Here is a 17858-nt window from a genome sequence, read left to right as displayed (position 1 = left end):
ATTCCAAGCTCTGAACATCTGAAGGAGCACTGTTCAGTCAGTCATCCCAAAATGGAAAAAGTATGGTACACCTCCAAACTTACCAAGACATGGCCGTCCACCTAAACTGACAGAGCGAGTGAGGAGAGCACGAGTCAGAGAAACAGTCAGGAGGCCCATGGTCACTCTGGAGGAGCTGCAGAAATCCACAGCTGAGGTGGGAGAATCTGTGCAGAGGACAACTATAAGTCAAGCATGCCACAAATCTGGCCTTTATGGAAGAAGTGGCAAGAAGAAAGCAAGTCTTTGAAAGAAAGTTATTGAAAGTCATTTCTGCAGTTTGCCACAAGCTATGTGGGTGACACCACAAACGTGGAAGAAGGTGCTAGTCAGGTGAGACCAAATTAGAATTTTCTGGGGGCTTAAATACAAACCGCCATGTGTGGCGGAAAACTAACACTGCTCTTCACCCTGCACAGTCCATCCCCACTGTCAAACATGGTGGTGGCAAGATCATTTGTGGGGTTGCTTATCTTCAGCAGGGACAGGGAAGCTGCTCAGTGTTAATGGGAAGATGGATGGAGCTAAATACAGTGCAAATCTTGGGGGGAAAAAAACCTGTTGGAGGCTACATAGGACCTGAGACTAGGAAGGAGATTCATCTTCCAGCAAGACTACGACCCTAAACATAAAGCCAAAAGCTACAATGCAGTGGTTTAGATCAAAGAATATTCATGTTAGAATGGCCCAGTCAGACCTAAATCCAATTGAGCATCTGTGGCAAGACTTAAAAATTGCTGCTCACAGACGCTCGCCATTCAATCTGGCTTGAACTATTTTACAAAGAAGAATGAGCAAGGGTTTCAGTGTCGAGATGTGCAAAGCTGATAGCTGACGTACCCCAAAAGACTTGCAGCTGTAATTGCAGTGAACGGTGGCCCTACAAAGTATTGATGCAGGGGACTGAATACAAATGCACACCAGGGGTTGAACCAATTAGTCTATTAAATAATACCCCTAAATTACTTTAAGAATAATAATTTAATAATAAAAGTACCTTTTTTTTTAATGATTTCCTTTATTAAGGAAAAAAGAAACTTCTCAGTTACCTGGTCCTGTGGAAAAGTAATTACCCCCTTGTTAAAAAGATAATTAATTATGGCTAATCACAATTTTTGTTTAATTTTCACTGATCACACCCAAGCCTAATTACCTCCACACCTGTTACATCAAGAAATCACTTCAACAGGATCTGTCTCGAAAGATCCAAAGATCTAAAAAGCTGCAACAAAATGACATGATCCAAAGAAATTACAGAACAGTTGAGAAATAAATTAATTGACATCTGCCAGTCTGGAAAGGGTTACCAAAGCCATTTCTAAAGCTATAGGATTCCAGCAAACCAGAGGGGAGCTATTATCCTCATGGAGAACATTGATGAACCTTCCCAGGGGTGGCTGGCCTACAAAGATTACCCCTACAGAACAGCATTGAGCCCACAAAGGAACTGAGAACAACTTCAAAAGAACTGCAGGCCTACTTTGCCTCAGTTAAGGTCAGTGTTAATGACACAACAATAAGGAAGAGACTGGGCAAAAATGGCATCCATGACAGAGTTCCACGAAAAACACTGCTGAGCAGAAAAAAAAAATAATAATTTGGGAGAATATTATATGGAATGAGGAAAGGAAAGTTGAGCTATTGGGAAGGAGAGTGTCACATTACACCTGGCATAACTGTGGCACAACATTTCAGAAAAAGAACATCATACCAACAGTCAAACATGGTAGTGGTAGTGTCATGGTCTTGGGCTGTTTTGCTCCTCCACAACCTGGACAACTTGCTGTGATTAGTGGAACCATGAATTCTGTTCTTTAACAGAAAATCCTGAAGGAGAATGTTCAGCCATGAGTTTGTGACCACAAGCTGAAGCGCACTTGGGTTCTGCAGCAGGATAACGATCCAAAACAAACCAGCAACTCAGCTTCTGAATGGGTTGAAAAAACAAAATGAAGGGTTTGGAATGGCCTAGTCAAAGTCCAGACTTGAATCCATTTGAAATGAAGTGGCATGACCTTAAGAAGACTGCTCATGCTGTTCACCCGAGTTAAATATATGAGTGTCACGGCAAAGGTTCTGAATACTTATGTCTGTGTGATATTCCAGTTTTTCTTTTTTAATAAATCTGCAAAAACTTCAACAATTCTGTTATTTTTCTGCCAATATGGGATGCTGTGTGTACATTAATGCAACTAATAATTAATTTAATTACAAAATTAATTAATTAAAACTTAAATGATTTGAGCAAATAGCTGCAATATAATAGAGTGAAAAATGTAAGGGGGTCTGAATGCTTTCCGTACCCACTGTATTTAGCAAACCAAGTCTCTCAGATTACGTTGTATTGTGTTGCAGGTAAAGAGGTGTTTATCTCATACACCAAATGGAATGAACAAATCCAGCAGTCCTTTGATCCATGTTTCTGGGTGTCTGGCGAGCCAATGGACCCCAATGAGAAGCATTCTGACCTTGTACACAAAAAAGGTATCTATAAGGACAGTCATGGAGCATCTAGCCCCTGGTGTGATTACCAACTGAGACCAAACTTCACTATCGCCATGGTAGTGGTAAGTTGGTACTGCTACTATAGCAATAATCATTTTTTTTAGAATTAAGTGCTAACATGGCTGTTTTTGGTTGTTTTTGTTTTTCTTTCGATGAAAGGCTCCAGAACTTTTTGCAGTGGAGCGAGCCTGGAAGGCTCTTGAAATGGCTGAGGAGAAATTACTGGGACCCCTTGGGATGAAAACCCTTGACCCGGAGTAATACAGTTTTCTCAATACCAACGTGAAAATGTACTTTAAGTGGAGCTCAAAATCATTAAATGGCAAAAATTACTGTACTGTGAGAGTTAATGATGCAATAGATATTTTGTCCCAGCAATGGAGGCACGGAACATGGTCCACTCGGACTCGATGTCCCCCGCCTCCCCCGGAACATGAGCAAAGTTCTGTCGGAGCTGGGAGTTGAAACTCCTTCTGACAGGGGATTCCGCTAGACGTTCCCAGCAGACCCTCGCAATACGTTTGGGCCTGCCACGTCGGACCGGCATCTTCCCCCACCATCGGAGCCAACTCACCACCAGGTGGTGATCAGTTGACAGCTCCGCCCCTCCATTTTTTTGTCATCATCATAAGGGGTCTTTGAGCCGTGCTTTGTGTGGTCCCTCACCTAGGACCTGTTTGCCATGGGTGACCCTGCCAGGGGCATAAAGTCCCAGACAACTTGGCTCCTAGGATCATTGGGACACACAAACCCCTCCCGTCACGATAAGGTGACTGCTCAAGTAGGGAGAATTTGAGCATTTCTCCTTTGTCAAGATAATCCGTCCACCCCCACCCCCTCACAGGTGTGGCATATCAAGATGCTGATTAGCCAGCACGATTATTACACAGGTGTGCCATAGGCTGGCCACAATAACAGGCCACTCTGAAATGTGCAGTTTTATCACAGAGCACAATGCACAATGGGTACCTAAAAAAAAAAAAAAAAAAAAACATTCAACTGAATTTAAAATCTTTATGCCCATTTTCCCAACTATGACGGATAAACAAACTATTACCCCCCCCCCCCCCAAAAAAAAATTACTGACCTTTAACACATAGTTAATCAGTTAATTGTTTTGTTCATACATTGGTTGTATTTTTAAATCCACTTCTTGATGCAACATTTGTGTACTTCCAGTGATAAGGTCTACTGTGGTGTGTATGACAATGCACTGGACAATGACAACTATAACGTGGCAAAGGGCTTCAACTACCATCAAGGACCGGTGAGAAAGTCTTTGAGTTTGATCACTGGAGGATTTTCTTTTAGCGGTGTACTTAAGTCGACTCTTCAACTAGTCAAATAATCACTTCAACCCCTATTTAAAAGTCGTTGTTTGTTTTAGGAGTGGCTATGGCCTGTTGGATACTTCTTGCGTGCTAAACTGTACTTCGCCAGAAAGCAAGGCGAAGAAACCTATGCGAAGACCGTGACCCTGGTCAAAAATGTTCTTTCACGACATTATACTCATCTGGAGAGGTAGGAATGTTACATATTCTACATAAGAATAATGCTCCAGCACTTTTCTCATTTAATCCAGATATTGCACAATTTATACTTTAATATGGCGCAATGTATTACAGTATATTTTGAATGTGCATTTTCATATCGTATTGTGGGCCTATTGATGTAAAACACAAAGAACAATAATCTGGGAATCATTTTAGCTTTCCACATTTTCATAAACTGTTGTCTTCATCTATCTTAGGTCTCCATGGAAAGGTCTGCCCGAGCTAACGAATGAGGATGGCCAGTACTGCCCCTTTAGCTGTGAGACTCAAGCATGGTCTTTGGCTACTGTGCTGGAAGTACTGTATGACTTCTAGAAAACTTCTACAAGGCTCTGTCCAATATCTTTTATGCTGTGCTACAGTTGAAATGTGTATTAAATTTCATTGGTTTGGCAATGTATTGCATGTTGCAATTAATAGAATTCCAAAAAATGTCATACTCATACTAGAATTTATTTAAAGGTCCTTTATTTTGCAAAACAACTTTTTCTTGTATTTGGGATGTAATATTGTCTCTATGGTGCCTCAGTAAACGTGAAATCTGAATGAAAATCATCTCCGCATTCCTGAGTCCCAGATATTCTTCTGGTGACAGGCCTGAAATGAGGTCATTTGAATTTCACAAGCTTATCTATGTCACTAGTGAAGATCTCTGCTCCTGAGCCAGCACTGTCAACATAACAAACACGTGCTCTCACAAGTGGGTCTTTTCGGATACAAAACTGGGTCAGACAGAAGTGCTGTCAGAGGGCCTTTTCTGGACACTCGTATGACAAAACCAATGTGTTTTTGAAATATATTTGACACTTTTTTACGAAGTGTGTAGTTTTTATACTACATGTGAGTCACTCTATGGAGGTTTAGCCAAAATAAGGGATCTTTAAAGTGTTTCTCATTAAATAAAGTAATTTCGCCTAAAGTTATTTAATCATGTGGGTGGTTACACATTTCCACCCTAACCCATTGAGATTAGTAGTTGCTGTCCCAGAACATGGCAAAGATCTTGCCACGCATTTAATTATTTGAATGTCCAAAGTCAATGGCTGTGTGAATGCTCATTTGGTTAATGTCCTGCTTCAGGGAGTTCTGTCTGAAAGGGACAAGCGACCAATCCACGTGCCGCCAATTTGCTGGGAAGAGAGTGGTGAATAGAATAGAAAGTGTTTAATGTCATATGTTGCAGATACAACAAAATAGGGTGCAACTCCAAGCTTGTTTCAAGAATCAAAATTACAATAGAAAACAAATCAAATAAAAGCAATACTAAACAAGACTACATTATGCTGTTCAAATGACAGTAAAGCACAGTGGAATAATGTTATATGTATGGGTAGCAGAGGAGTCAGGAATGTTTTTAAAAGTTAAGAAAACACATGGTAGCAATAATGGGGTAAGGGTTTGTGTTATTGTGAGTTCCGTGCAATGACGGTTTGTGGGAAGAAGCAAAATCAGAATTTGTTCTGGTTCTGATGGACCGGTAGCAGCTGCCAGAGGGCAGCGGGTCAAAGGGGGGATGGCTGTGTGGATGTTGAAACCTGTGATTGCTTCAGTTCATCTGAGGGAGTGCGGGACATGTACTGTATTTTCACGACCGTAAGGTGCACCATATTAAAAGGTGCAGTCTCAGTTACGGCGTCTAGTTCTGTATTTAACACGGCAGGTTCCCTCTCGTCATTGTCTGAGTCAGTCTCGTCGCCGCGCGGCTCCTCGCGAATGACGCCGGCTTTTACGAAAGCTCGAACAACAGCGCAAGCAGACACGTTAGCCCGAGCATCCACAATCCAGTCACAAATTGTGGCGTAAGGGTTAGGGCTAACCCTGCTGTCCTGACTCACGTCCACCTTCATCTATATAAGCAGTGTGTCGGCAGGAAATGCTCCCAGTCAGTCCAGCGGAGCGCTCATTAAAGTCACACAACAACATTTACAGGTTTTGGTTGTGAAAAATACGGTATATGTCCTTCAGGAAATGGAGGGGACAGACGGTAATCCTCTGTGCTGTCTTGACCACTCTCTGGAGCCTCTTGGTTCTACCTCAGTGCAGTGGGAAAACCACACAGAGGAGGGGCTAGTGACAGGGGTGACAGACAGCCATTCAGACTAACATTCACACCAATGGTCAAGTGACTGTTTTTGGACTTTTTAGGGGAATCCAGAGTAATCAGAGAGACCATGCAAGCAAAAGGAAAATGTATGCACAAAGGCAAAAATAGAGGATTGACCTGATGAATAACAAAGAATGTAGTGATTTACTTACACTATACAGGTATGCATATGATAAAGAATAAATATAAGAAATACTGCTAGTGAATCATCGGTCAATTTGTGTTTGCACATTTGTATCCAATGTCCTCATCACTTGTAGGTCTCTTGTTGTCCTTGTCTCACTCAATTTTGCTCTGTTTAATTCTACTACTAGCCATTTCTTGCAAAGGTTATGTTTGCACACTCTGTTCACTGACTGAAAAACTCAGCCAAGCTTACCTGTAATGGACTGTATTGAATAATGCATTAAAAAATTTAAACAGGCTCACCTGCTGCTGGCTTTTAATTCATATAATGGCTTTCATCAAGTTACATAACATAAAATATTGTCCCAGGGTTAGGAAAAGAGCGCTGAACCCTTAGTTAGTTAGGGTTAGTTAGGTGAGGGGAGTAGGTTAGGGTGAGAAAAAGAGTTCCTGACCTGCAAGGGTCAGGATAATGCACTGTCCTCAAACAGCGCTCCCGTATGTCGCCCCAGTCCCCACTCCCCCAATTCCCCTTCCTCTGTTTCTTTTGGCTTCTTTTTATTTGTCTTTGGTTTATCTTTCCTTATGTTGTTTCTCTTTTTGTTCTTTTAACCCTCTACTTTCTCTTCTTATTGTCTTTGGTTAATTTCTCTTTGTCTTTGTTTAGTTGTTCTTAACTTTCTAAATTTAGAACTTTGATTTTGTTTTTCTTCTCATTAGCCGAATTTGGCGTGGTTTGGGTTAGGGTTAGGTGAGGGGAACCAAACCCTCCCTCTCCCAGTATAGGGGAAATAATTCCCCTTCCGGGATCAGGGGGGAGATGCACTGTCATCCCCCTGCGCCATCTCCCGTCTCCATTTCCCGATTCCTGGCGGCGTGCCTGCTGGCCCCGCCGGTCATAGTGGACCACTTTCCACTCTCCCCCAGTCATCCTTGTTCCAATTTTCTTTTTTCTTTTTCCAAATGAATTGTATAGAGTCGTCTTTGTTATTTATGTAATATTTTTTTGTTTTAGATGTGCTATTTATTAATAGGTATGAATTTGTAATATATTTCTAATCATAACAACCAAAACCCACAAAAAAAACAAAAAAATCCCCCCAAAACCTTTTTTTGTCGACCAAACGGTGTGCCTCGTCAACGTTTCGGCTCTAAGGAGCCTTCCTCAGGTCTTGGCACACTGAATTAAATAAATGCACTTGTACAAAAAAGTGATGTTAACTGTCCAAACATTGAAACCAAACTGAGTTAGTAAAAACGTTCTTCCCTTTTATACCCACTGTTTTTTTGTCCGATGTTTAAAAAGATCTTTTAAAAGAAGAATATGTGCAAAGTGCTTGTGTGCGTTGTGCCACACGTGATTGTGTGTGCATCCAGGGGTCTGTGCGTCCCAGTAGCAAAAGCAGCATGAAGCTTAAGATCATGCCCAAGGTGAAGAGGGAGAAGGAAAAGCTCCACAAGCAGAAGTCAAACAGCTCGCTCTCAGGTTGGAACATCCGATAAAACACACCCGAAGTCATCTAGCAGACAAATTGGAACGTGGACTGTTGTTTTGAGCAGGTTACTTTGCTTCCCTCTAGTGGCCTGGTGAGGTAAAATTTGCAGCTGCATGGCCGTCTACTTGAAGTTGCTTTCACACAGCATTCCTTTTCCCCCCCTTTCCATATTGTCCACCAAGTTATTCTCCTTTCCTTTTTGAGAGCCTCACCCACCGAAATAGCCTTTGTCCTGAGAACATGCGTGCTTGCACACTGCCGATGTAGGTTGCAACATTAACATAATTAGATGTCAGCGTGCCAGCTCCGATTGTTTTCAACACAAAGTAGCATGTGTAGTGATTTAAAAAAAATAAATAAATGAATACCTCTCTGACATTTTCAATCCAAAAAGTATTTTATACATGATAATTGGTCCTAAAGTTGTGGCCAGTTGTTAAAGATGTACTGTTTTTCGAAGAACTTTTGTGCGCACGTGTATATAGAGTACATATTGTGGGCATCGGGCCAAATTTGGTCCGTCTATCCATCCATTTCAGCTGGACTATTGCATGACAGGTGTGCGTGTCAAATGCCTCAGTGTGTTTTGTATGTTGTTTGTGAATCCATCCAATAAGGAATATACCGTATTGGAAAACTAAGTGATTGTTGCAGTGCATTGTGCAAATAAAGTAAAAAATACCTCCACTTGTAAATAGAAAAGTAATGCCCTTATACCCAAATTGTGGCCTCATGAGAATCAATGCAAACTAATTAAACAACTATGTAAAAATTGGACTACATTTATGGCAAAGGCTGCAGAATCCAAACTTTTTTTGGAATATTAGTTTTCTAAATTTCTTTGAAAATATAACATTCGAATGAAAGACTTCCATTGTGTGTAGTGACCCTGAACCATTGAGTTATTTAAAAAATACAAACTGTGATGCAAATGAAACCTATTCGACAACCTTTCCTCCTAGTACTAGTACAGCAGACTTCGGCATCACGTGAATGACTTGAATCAAGCACGAGAAATGGACAGTTCTAGGACATCATTAGGACTTGGTCATCTGATTGGTCGCATTTTGCGCCAAATTATACGCAGACTAAGCTGATTGGTTAATGCAACACATCTATGATTGGTTAATGCAAAACATCTATTTCCGGTTTGGATCGCTTAAACTGGTGAGGCGAGTGACGTTACTTTCGACTTCATTTGTTCCAGCCAAGGTAAGCACGCTGCTTCACGCTCTCTAGCAATTAATGTTGTTTTTGCTGTGTATTGACTTATTTGAGCGTGTTTTTGACATGTTTGACTCTGGCACGCACTCGGACTGTGATAGCGTCTTGTGAGTGATTTGACATGCGTTAATTTGTGCTTATACAGCTGAGTGAACATGCGGGGTCGCCATTTTGTAGCGCAAGGTTTTAACTTTACTCGACGGCCAGATGCGTAATAGCCTCCGTGGCGTCCCGGGCTTGGCGTTTTACACGTTTGAGTGAGTGGTGTTAAGGCGTTTTGAGTGTTTCAGCGGTGTTGTAACGTACAATTGCCGTCGTCCTCGTGGCGGGACTGGACCTTAAACATGACGTCACCGCGGCAGCGCTGCAGCTCCGCGTTCGTCATTGTTTAGCAAAGTTTGAACTTTGTTCGACGCCTGAGTGCATAATTGGCTTCGTGGCGTCGCTGGCTTGGGGTTTTACACTTTGCGCGAATGAGTCTCGAGCGTTTTTGTGGTTTTAGCGGTGTTGCAATGCACAATTGACCATCGTCCTCGTGGCGAGTGTCGCTTGAATATGACGTCGGCGCTGCTGCGACGTGGTCGCCATTTTGTTGAGCAAAGTTTGAACTTTACTCGACGGCCAAATGAATAATGGACATCATGGCGTCGCTGGCTTGGCGTTTTACACTTTGCGTGTGGCGCGAAGCAGTTTGAGTGTTTATGTGGTGTTTTAGCGGTGTTATGCACAATTGTCGTCGTGGCGGGAGTGTCGCTTGAATATGACGTCGCCGCTGCTGCGACGTGGTCGCCATTTTGTTGAGCAAAGTTTGAACTTTACTCGACGGCCAAATGAATAATGGACGACATGGCGTCGCTGGCTTGGCGTTTTACACTTTGCGTGTGTGGCGCGAAGTACTTTGAGTGTTTACGTGGTGTTTTAGCGGTGTTGTAATGCACAATTACCGTCGTCCTCGTGGCGGGAGTGTCGCTTGAATATGACGTCGCCGCTGCTGCGACGTGGTCGCCATTTTGTTGAGCAAAGTTTGAACTTTACTCGACGGCCAAATGAATAATGGACGACATGGCGTCGCTGGCTTGGCGTTTTACACTTTGCGTGTGGCGCGAAGCAGTTTGAGTGTTGTTGTTTTAGCGGCGTTGTAATGCACAATTGCCGTCGTTCTCGTGGCGGGAGTGTCGGTTGTATATGATGTCAACGCGGTTGCCATTTTGAGCAATGTTTCAACTGTCGTATGTTTACTGTCTTACATTCTTAATTTTTAATTTCCAATTAACTGTATAGAGTCTGCTTTATGTAATTTTATTTGTGCCTCGACAGTTTCCCTCTCAAATCTTGGCACACCAAATTCAATGCACAAATCGGCGATGTTTAATGTACTAACTCCCAAACCAAACTGAGTCAGTGAAAAGGTTATTCCTTTTTATACCTGCTGTTTACTTGGCCTGTTTTAAAATTATAAAGAATGTCCATTTGCACTTTCCGAACTTGTAAGTGTTCAGCTCATTCAAACCAACCTGTGAACAACTCTGCTTCCCGAAATTTAAAAATAAAAGCCCGAAATTACAAATTTAGCTTACTTTTTTATTTTCAGTGGATTTGCACTGTTCCTACTTATGTGAGCTCATTAAAACCAAGCTGTGACCAACTCCCCTTCCTCAAATTTGACAATTTCAAAATAAAAGCCTGAAATTCGTATTTTTGCCATAACTTAATTTGCAGTGGATTTGCACTGTTCGTACTTGTACGTGTTGAGCTCACTCAAACCAAGCTGTGAACTCCCCTTCCCGAAATTTGATGGAATTTGTAAATAAAAGCCTGAAATTCCAAATTTTGCTGTAACGTATGTCAATGGATTTGTACCGTTCCTATTTCTGTTCAGCTCATTCAAATTAAACTGTGAACAACTCCCCTTCCCCAAATTTCAAAATAGAAGCCCGAAATTTAGCTGTAACTTGCTTAGTTGTCAATGGATTTACAGTTTCTACTTCGTGTATGTTTGGGGAACTGAACTCTTCCCCACCAGGAATTGGGGGCATTGCCCCCTCTTCCTGAGGGAAAGGATGGTGCATGGTCTGTCACCCATGGTTCTGCTTACCATAACCCTGGTTATAATCCCTGGGGTATGTGGGCTGGCGGCCCCGCCCATAGCGGACCTCTGTCAAACCCCCACCTTCCATGGTATTTGTTTCTTTTATTTGAGTTTGCCTTGGCTATTTAAGTAATCTTTATTTTTGTTGTTTATTAGTTTCGGTATCAATTTATGTATTAGAATGAAAGAAACCAAACAGGTCAATAAAACAAAAAAATCTGCAATTCAAAACAAAATACCTATAACCAGCCTATTATGCGTGTGCCCTGAGAACATTTCGGCCTGTAAGGGCCTTCAGGTCGTGGCACACTTACTTTTAATAAAACAACAGCGAAGCAGCTATACTCTTTGGTGATGTTCTCCCTCCGAAATCCAAAACAAACTGAGGCTTCGAGGCTTGTCCGCCTTTTATATGCTCCTCTTTTTAAAACATTTTAAGTTGTGTTAAAAGTAACATAACTTCAAATTAAACCTGTTGTCTTTTACTACTATATCCATTAAATAACCTCTATTTTAACTGTATTTCATGACATCCACTGGATCTGTCCACTAATGCACTGTGCTGAGGAGGTAAGGATTGCGAAACACCCTGGCGTGTGAGTTGTGCCACACGTGATTGTGTGTGCATCCAGGGGTTGGTGCGTCCCTGTAGTAAAAGCAGCATGAAGCTTAAGATCATGCCCAAGGTGAAGAGGGAGAAGGAACAGCTCCACAAGCAGAAGTCAAACCGCTCGCTCGCTCTCAGGTTGGAACAGCCGATAAAACACACCCAAAGTCATCTAGCAGACAAATTGGAATGTGGACTTGTTTTGAGCAGGTTACTTTGCTTCCCTCTAGTGGCCTGGTGAGGTAAAATTTGCAGCTGCATGACCAGCTACTTGAAGCCGCTTTCACACAGCGTTCCTTTTCCCCCCTTTCCATATTGTCCACCAATGTATTCTCCTTTCCTTTTCGAGAGCCTCACCCACCGAAATAGCCTTTGTCCTGAGAACATGCGTGTTTGCGCACTGCCGATGTAGGTTGCGACATTAACATAATTGGATGTCAGCGTGCCAGCTCCGATTGCTTTCAACACAAAGTAGCATGCGTAGTGATTTAAAAAAATAAAAAAATAAATAAAAATAAAAATAATTAATACCTCTGACATTTTCAATCCAAAAAGTATTTTATGGGGTTAACAATGATTCCGCAATGCTGGGTGTTTGCACGAGTGTGTGCGTGTTGCCAGTTTTTCCGTCATGTAACCAATAAGCTTTGGAAATTAAAATGACTTGGTGTGATAAATGTGCGTCTGCTGCTGCTTCCGACGTGTCTGACTTAAAAGTAAGTTTTATTACTTGCATGCAAGTTTGTTCGGTTTGTATGAAAATGCTTGTTGCAGATTCTCCCTACATTGTGACCAACAAAGCTGACACTATGAAGTTGTCATTTCTCTTAATTGTTGATTAATGAAATGTTTAGAGTGAGGAGCTATAAAGGTGTTCTGTCATAAACTGACTCTGCCTCTTTTCCCAACACAACTCCGCTTTCAGCTGGACTATTGCATGACAGGTGTGCGTGTCAAATGCCTCAGTGTGTTCTGTATGTTGTTTGTGAATCCATCCAGTAAGGAATAAACCGTATTGGAAAACTAAGTGATTGTTGCAGTGCATTGTACTAGTACTAGTACTAGGAGGAAAGGTTGTCAAATATGTTTCATTTTCATCACAGTTTTTATTTTTGAAATAACTGAATGGCTCAGGGTCACTACACACAATGGAAGTCTTTCATTCGAATGTGATATTTTCAAAGATATTTAGAAAACAAATATTCCCCAAAAAGTTTGGATTCTGCAGCTTTTGCCATAAATGTAGTACAATTTTTACAGTTTAATTAATTTGCATTGATTCTCATGAGGCTACAATTGGGATTTAAGTGCATTACTTTTCTATTTAGAAGTGGAGGTATTTTTCACTTTATTTGCACAATGCAGACTTCGGCATCACGTGAATGACTTTAATCAAGCACGAGAAATGGACTGTTCTAGGACATAATTAGGACTTGGTCATCTGATTGGTCGCATTTGGCGCCAAAATGTACGCAAACTAAGCTGATTGGTTAATGCAAAACATCTATGATTGGTTAATGCAAAACATCTATTTCCGGTTTGGATCGCTTAACCGGCTGAGGCGAGTGACGTTAATGTCTCCTTCATCTGTTCCAGCCAAGGTAAGAACGCTGCTTCATGCTCTCTAGCAATTAACGTTGTTTTTGCTGTGTCTTGACTTATTTGAGCGTGTTTTTGACATGCTTGACTCGGGCACGCACTCAGAGTGTGATAGCCTCTTGTGAGTGATTTGACATGCGTTAATTTGTGCTTATACAGCTGAGAGAACATGCAGGGTCGCCATTTTGTAGCGCAAGGTTTGAACTTTACTCGACGGCCAGATGCATAATATGCTTCGTGGCTTCGCTGGCTTGGCGTTTTACACATTGCGTGAGTGGTGTGAAGGCGTTTCGAATGTTTTAGCGGTGTTGTAACATACAATTGCCGTCGTCCTCGTGGCGAGGATGTCGCTTGAATATGACGTCGCCGCTTCTGTGGCGTGGTCGCCATTTTGTTCAGCAAAGTTTGAACTTGACTAGATGGCCAAATGAATAACGGACATCGTGGCGTCGCTGGCTTGGCGTTTTACACTTGGCGTGTGTGGCGCGAAGGAGTTTCCGTGGTGTTTTAGCAGTGTTTTAATGCACAATTTCCGTCGTCCTCGTGGCTTGAGTGTCGCTTGAATATGACGTCGCCGCTGCTGCGACGTGGTCGCCATTTTGTTGAGCGAAGTTTGAGCTTTACTCGACGCCCAAATGAATAATTGACTTCGAGGCGTCGATGGCTTGGCGTTTTACCATTTTCGTGTGTGGTGTAAAGCAGTTTTCGAGTGTTTACATTGTGTTTTAGCGGTGTTTTAATGCACAATTGCCGTCCTCGTGGCGGGAGTGTCGCTTCAATATGACTCTGCTGCGACGTGGTCGCCATTTTGTTGAGCAAAGTTTGAACTTTACTCGACGTCTAAATGGATAATTGACTTAGTGGCGTCGATGGCTTGGCGTTTTACTATTTGAGTGTGGCGCAAAGTAGTTTTCGAGTGTTCACATGGTGTTTTAATGCACAATTGCCGTCCTCGTGGGGGGACTGTCGCTTGTATATGATGTCAATGCTGCTGCTTCGCGATTGCCATTTTGAGCAAAGTTCGAACTGTCGTATGTTTACTGTCTCAAATTCTTTTATTTATTTTTTTAAATTACCTATCAATTGTATAGTCTCCTTTATGTAATTTATTTTAGTTGTGCTATATTAATGGGTATGAATTTATATTTCTAATAAAAATCAGCCAAACTCTGTGCCTCGACAACATTTTCCCTTTCTCAGGTGTTGGCACACAAAATTCAATGCACAAATAGGCGATGTTTACTGTACAAACTGAAGGAACCTGTGTTTAAAATCACCTATTACTTCTGAGGTTCCATGCGTGTTCGTTTTCGTGGAAGAACTACAATTATAACGCGTTAGAAGTCAACCAATTTATTCCTGACAGAGGAATCTATACATTTTGCAGAGCTCTGGGTTCAGCTGTCACCTGTCCTCTTCAACAGGTGTTTTGGTTTCAAAGCTGATATTTTTCTCCAAAAGGTTTTTGTCTTGCATCAGGAGTTGAAGGTTTTTAAAGTGCTTTTCAACATTTACTCCACTGCATGGACTGGAGAAAAGAACTGCAGCGCTTAAAACCATGTCATCTAAACCTTGTAATGTTGTTGCAGTTGTAAGAAGTCCAAACACGTGCATTGCAAGGTGGTAATGTTGTTTGGCACTGCAACACCAAAATATAAAATCTTAGTTACCATACAGATATTTATAAGATTTATTGATAAAATTAGCAACCAGTTAACAAATATGGATGACATTGTTCAAATTACTAATGAAAATAATATTTTCTGCAAATGTCCTTGGCATTCTTCATCAAATGCCTCAAGCAACAGTGTAGGATAGGTACTTCAAAATCTGTGGATGTCCCCTTACCACAAACTATAGAGTAGTAATGTTCAATGGTGCTATTCAAATTGGTCTTTATAAATGAAAGACACAGTGCTTGCATTAGCACAATAGAAGCATTACTGGTGCCTGCATCGCTCTCTGTCCATACATCCTTGAAACGTGTCAAGAAAATACTTGACCGAGGCAGTGGTGTGTTCACAAGTCAAGTAGGGAAGGGTGAGGAGTTTTTCAATGAATTCTTCACAACAAGCTCATACACATAGAATGGTGGGGAGCATTTTTCCTTCTTTATGATGCTGCCAGTGGCGTCCAAATAGAGGATGTCTTCTCTGGTCCTGTCACGATAAATGTCAATACAGTACACCTTTGGGGAATAAAAATACTTTTTGGAGCACATCTGGCTTAAGTCTTTCTTTCCACCATGAAATGCAAACTTAAGAGCTCATTGTTGTGCAGACGACTTTTTTGCTTCTTTTCCCACGAAATGGTTTTCAATACAGGAGGTGTGAGTGCCTCATCTCTGCAGCCTGATTCCATGACTGCTTCGTCCAATTTCAGAAGGTTTCTTAAGTAGAGAGATCTGGGCAATTTTTGCCCCAGTGAATCCCTTTCTCTTCCTCTCACAGGTCTTGACTTTAGTTCAATGCGATTGTGGATGCTCATACCACCCTTGAAATGTACAGTGTCTTAAAAAAACCCTTTGCTATCTATTGTGACGGTGACTTCAACAGGACAGTTCTCAAATTGACAGTAACACAGACACCAAAATTCCAGGTCTTGTCTTATTGAGCCAAGTGTCTTAGTTCTGTCTTTTGAAAGCTATTGAACAGTATGGATGGATGGATCGAATTCCTTTGGAAATAATGCCAGTCAAGGCCCTTGAATCCTCTGGGTTTTCTCAATTTCTGTAATGAGGCCCAGTCCTTTTGGTCAACTAAAAAATAGGTTGGACCGGAAGGCACTTTTATCCTTACGAATGCATCGTCTTCTGTCGACAAGTCAGGATCACGGTCATTGATACTGGTTCCCTATAGAATAAATAGGAAAGCAAAAATATATTAATGGTTTTGTAATATTTAGTACCTATACTTCATAAGTATGCCTCACAGTTCTGAGGACCAGGGTTCAATCCCCGGTCCTGCCTGTGTGGAGTTTGCATGCTCTCCCCTTGCCTGCATGGGTTTTTGCCCGGCACTCCGTTTTCCTCCCACATTCCAAAAACATGCATTAATTGGAGACTCTAAATTGCCCGTAGGTGTGAGTGCGAATGTTTGTTTGTAGGGTTAGGTGAGGGGAACTGAACCTTCCCTCTCCCAGTATAGGGGAAATAATTCCCCTTCCGGGATCGGGGGGGAGATGCACGGTCCATCTCCCGTCTCCATTTCCCCATTCCTGGCGGCGTGCTGGCTGGCCCCGCCGGTCATAGTGGACCACTCTCCACCAGTCATCTTTGTTTTAATTTTCTTTTTTGTATTTCAAAAGGAATTGTATAGTCTCCTTTGTTATTTATGTAATATTTTTCATCTTAGATGTGCTATTTATTAACAGTTATGAATTTGTAATACCTCTAATTATAACCACAAAAAAACAAAAAATCCCCCCCAAAAAACAATTTTTGTCGACCAAACGGTGTGCCTCGACAACGTTTCGGCTCTAAGGAGCCTTCCTCAGGTCTTGGCACACTGAATTAAATAAATGCACTTTCCCAATAAGTGATGTTAACTGTCCAAACTCCCAAACCAAACTGAGTCAGTGCAAACGTTCTCCCCTTTTATACCTGCAGTTTTTTTGTCAAAAGATTTTTTAAAAGAATATGTGCAAAGTAAAACCCACTTTAAATTAACCCCATAATTGCCAATCCTCTTGTATAATTGCTATCTTGACTAAAATCCTTAATGTAATTGAACCTTTGTATCCCATGTATTGATATTATAACTCGTTTTAATAGGGGAATGAAACCGATCCCTCCCTCTCCCGGCCACAACCCATGCTCTGCCACTTATGCTGTAATTTATTTATTTTTTCCACTTTTATTATTGATCAACTAATTATGAGTTCGCCTTGGTTATATAATTAATGAATTCGCCTTGGTTATATAAGTAATTGTTTTTGTTTTGTATTTATTAGCCAAGGTATCAATTTGTAATGTATTTTTATAATAAACGACCAAAAAAAATCCAAAAGCAATTGAAAAAAACCAAAACAACCAAAAAAAACCCCCCCAAGAATTGTATCCCCGTGTGCCTGGACGACGTTTTGGCTCTTGTGAGCCTTCTTCAGGTCCCTGGCACACAGATTCCCCAAGGGCAGCTATTAATGTTGTCACTACAATGGTCAAAAACGAACTGAGGCTCTTAGTGTGCGCTGGCTTTTATATACTCCCTCATTTGCATAATTTTTTCTCCCAACAATGAACCGAATTTATTTTTCACTTTTTCCATTAACCCTATAATTCCCCCCATGCCATTTAGTTTTAATGAGTTTCCCTATTGGAAAACTACACCTATAATGTATTTTAACTATATTCCTAATTTTTTAATTGTTTTTAATCCTTATACCACTTTTGATTTTTTTACTTTTTATCTAAAGTTTGTTCGAATGTATTGGTGTTTTAATTGTTTTCCATGTGTAGTTCAAGTATTTTAATGGTTTTTATCTCTGTTTTACCCCATGATATCTTTATTTATTTATT

At 41.3% G+C, this 17858-nt stretch overlaps 1 protein-coding gene and 1 long non-coding RNA gene across 10 annotated transcripts in view; both read left to right on the top strand.

Moving 5' to 3' along the window:
• The window catches only part of agla (amylo-alpha-1, 6-glucosidase, 4-alpha-glucanotransferase a), a 66505-nt gene extending 59880 nt beyond the window's left edge, over positions 1 to 6625 (top strand). For 7 of the 9 annotated variants that reach the window (XM_061798793.1, XM_061798795.1, XM_061798790.1 and 4 more), the window contains exons 31-35: positions 2395 to 2606; positions 2704 to 2801; positions 3724 to 3811; positions 3932 to 4065; positions 4295 to 6625. In XM_061798793.1, the coding sequence (XP_061654777.1) occupies positions 2395 to 2606; positions 2704 to 2801; positions 3724 to 3811; positions 3932 to 4065; positions 4295 to 4412 (650 nt within the window). In that variant the 3' untranslated portion in view covers positions 4413 to 6625. Of the gene's footprint in view, positions 1 to 2394; positions 2607 to 2703; positions 2835 to 3723; positions 3812 to 3931; positions 4066 to 4294 lie in introns of those variants that run through there. The other 2 variants (XR_009791971.1, XM_061798797.1) reach the window with 2 other exon arrangements.
• A 2345-nt stretch (positions 6626 to 8970) lies between these two features.
• Positions 8971 to 17858, top strand: part of LOC133489494 (uncharacterized) — a 12535-nt gene continuing 3647 nt past the window's right edge. Inside the window, exon 1 of the long non-coding RNA XR_009791928.1 lies at positions 8971 to 9035. This is a non-coding gene — a long non-coding RNA (uncharacterized LOC133489494). The remainder of the gene's footprint in view (positions 9036 to 17858) is intronic.

This window comes from Phyllopteryx taeniolatus, chromosome 14 (genome assembly GCF_024500385.1).
Source record: "Phyllopteryx taeniolatus isolate TA_2022b chromosome 14, UOR_Ptae_1.2, whole genome shotgun sequence".
Classification (NCBI taxonomy): Eukaryota; Metazoa; Chordata; class Actinopteri; order Syngnathiformes; family Syngnathidae; genus Phyllopteryx; species Phyllopteryx taeniolatus.
This window is presented reverse-complemented; position numbering and strand designations above follow the sequence as displayed.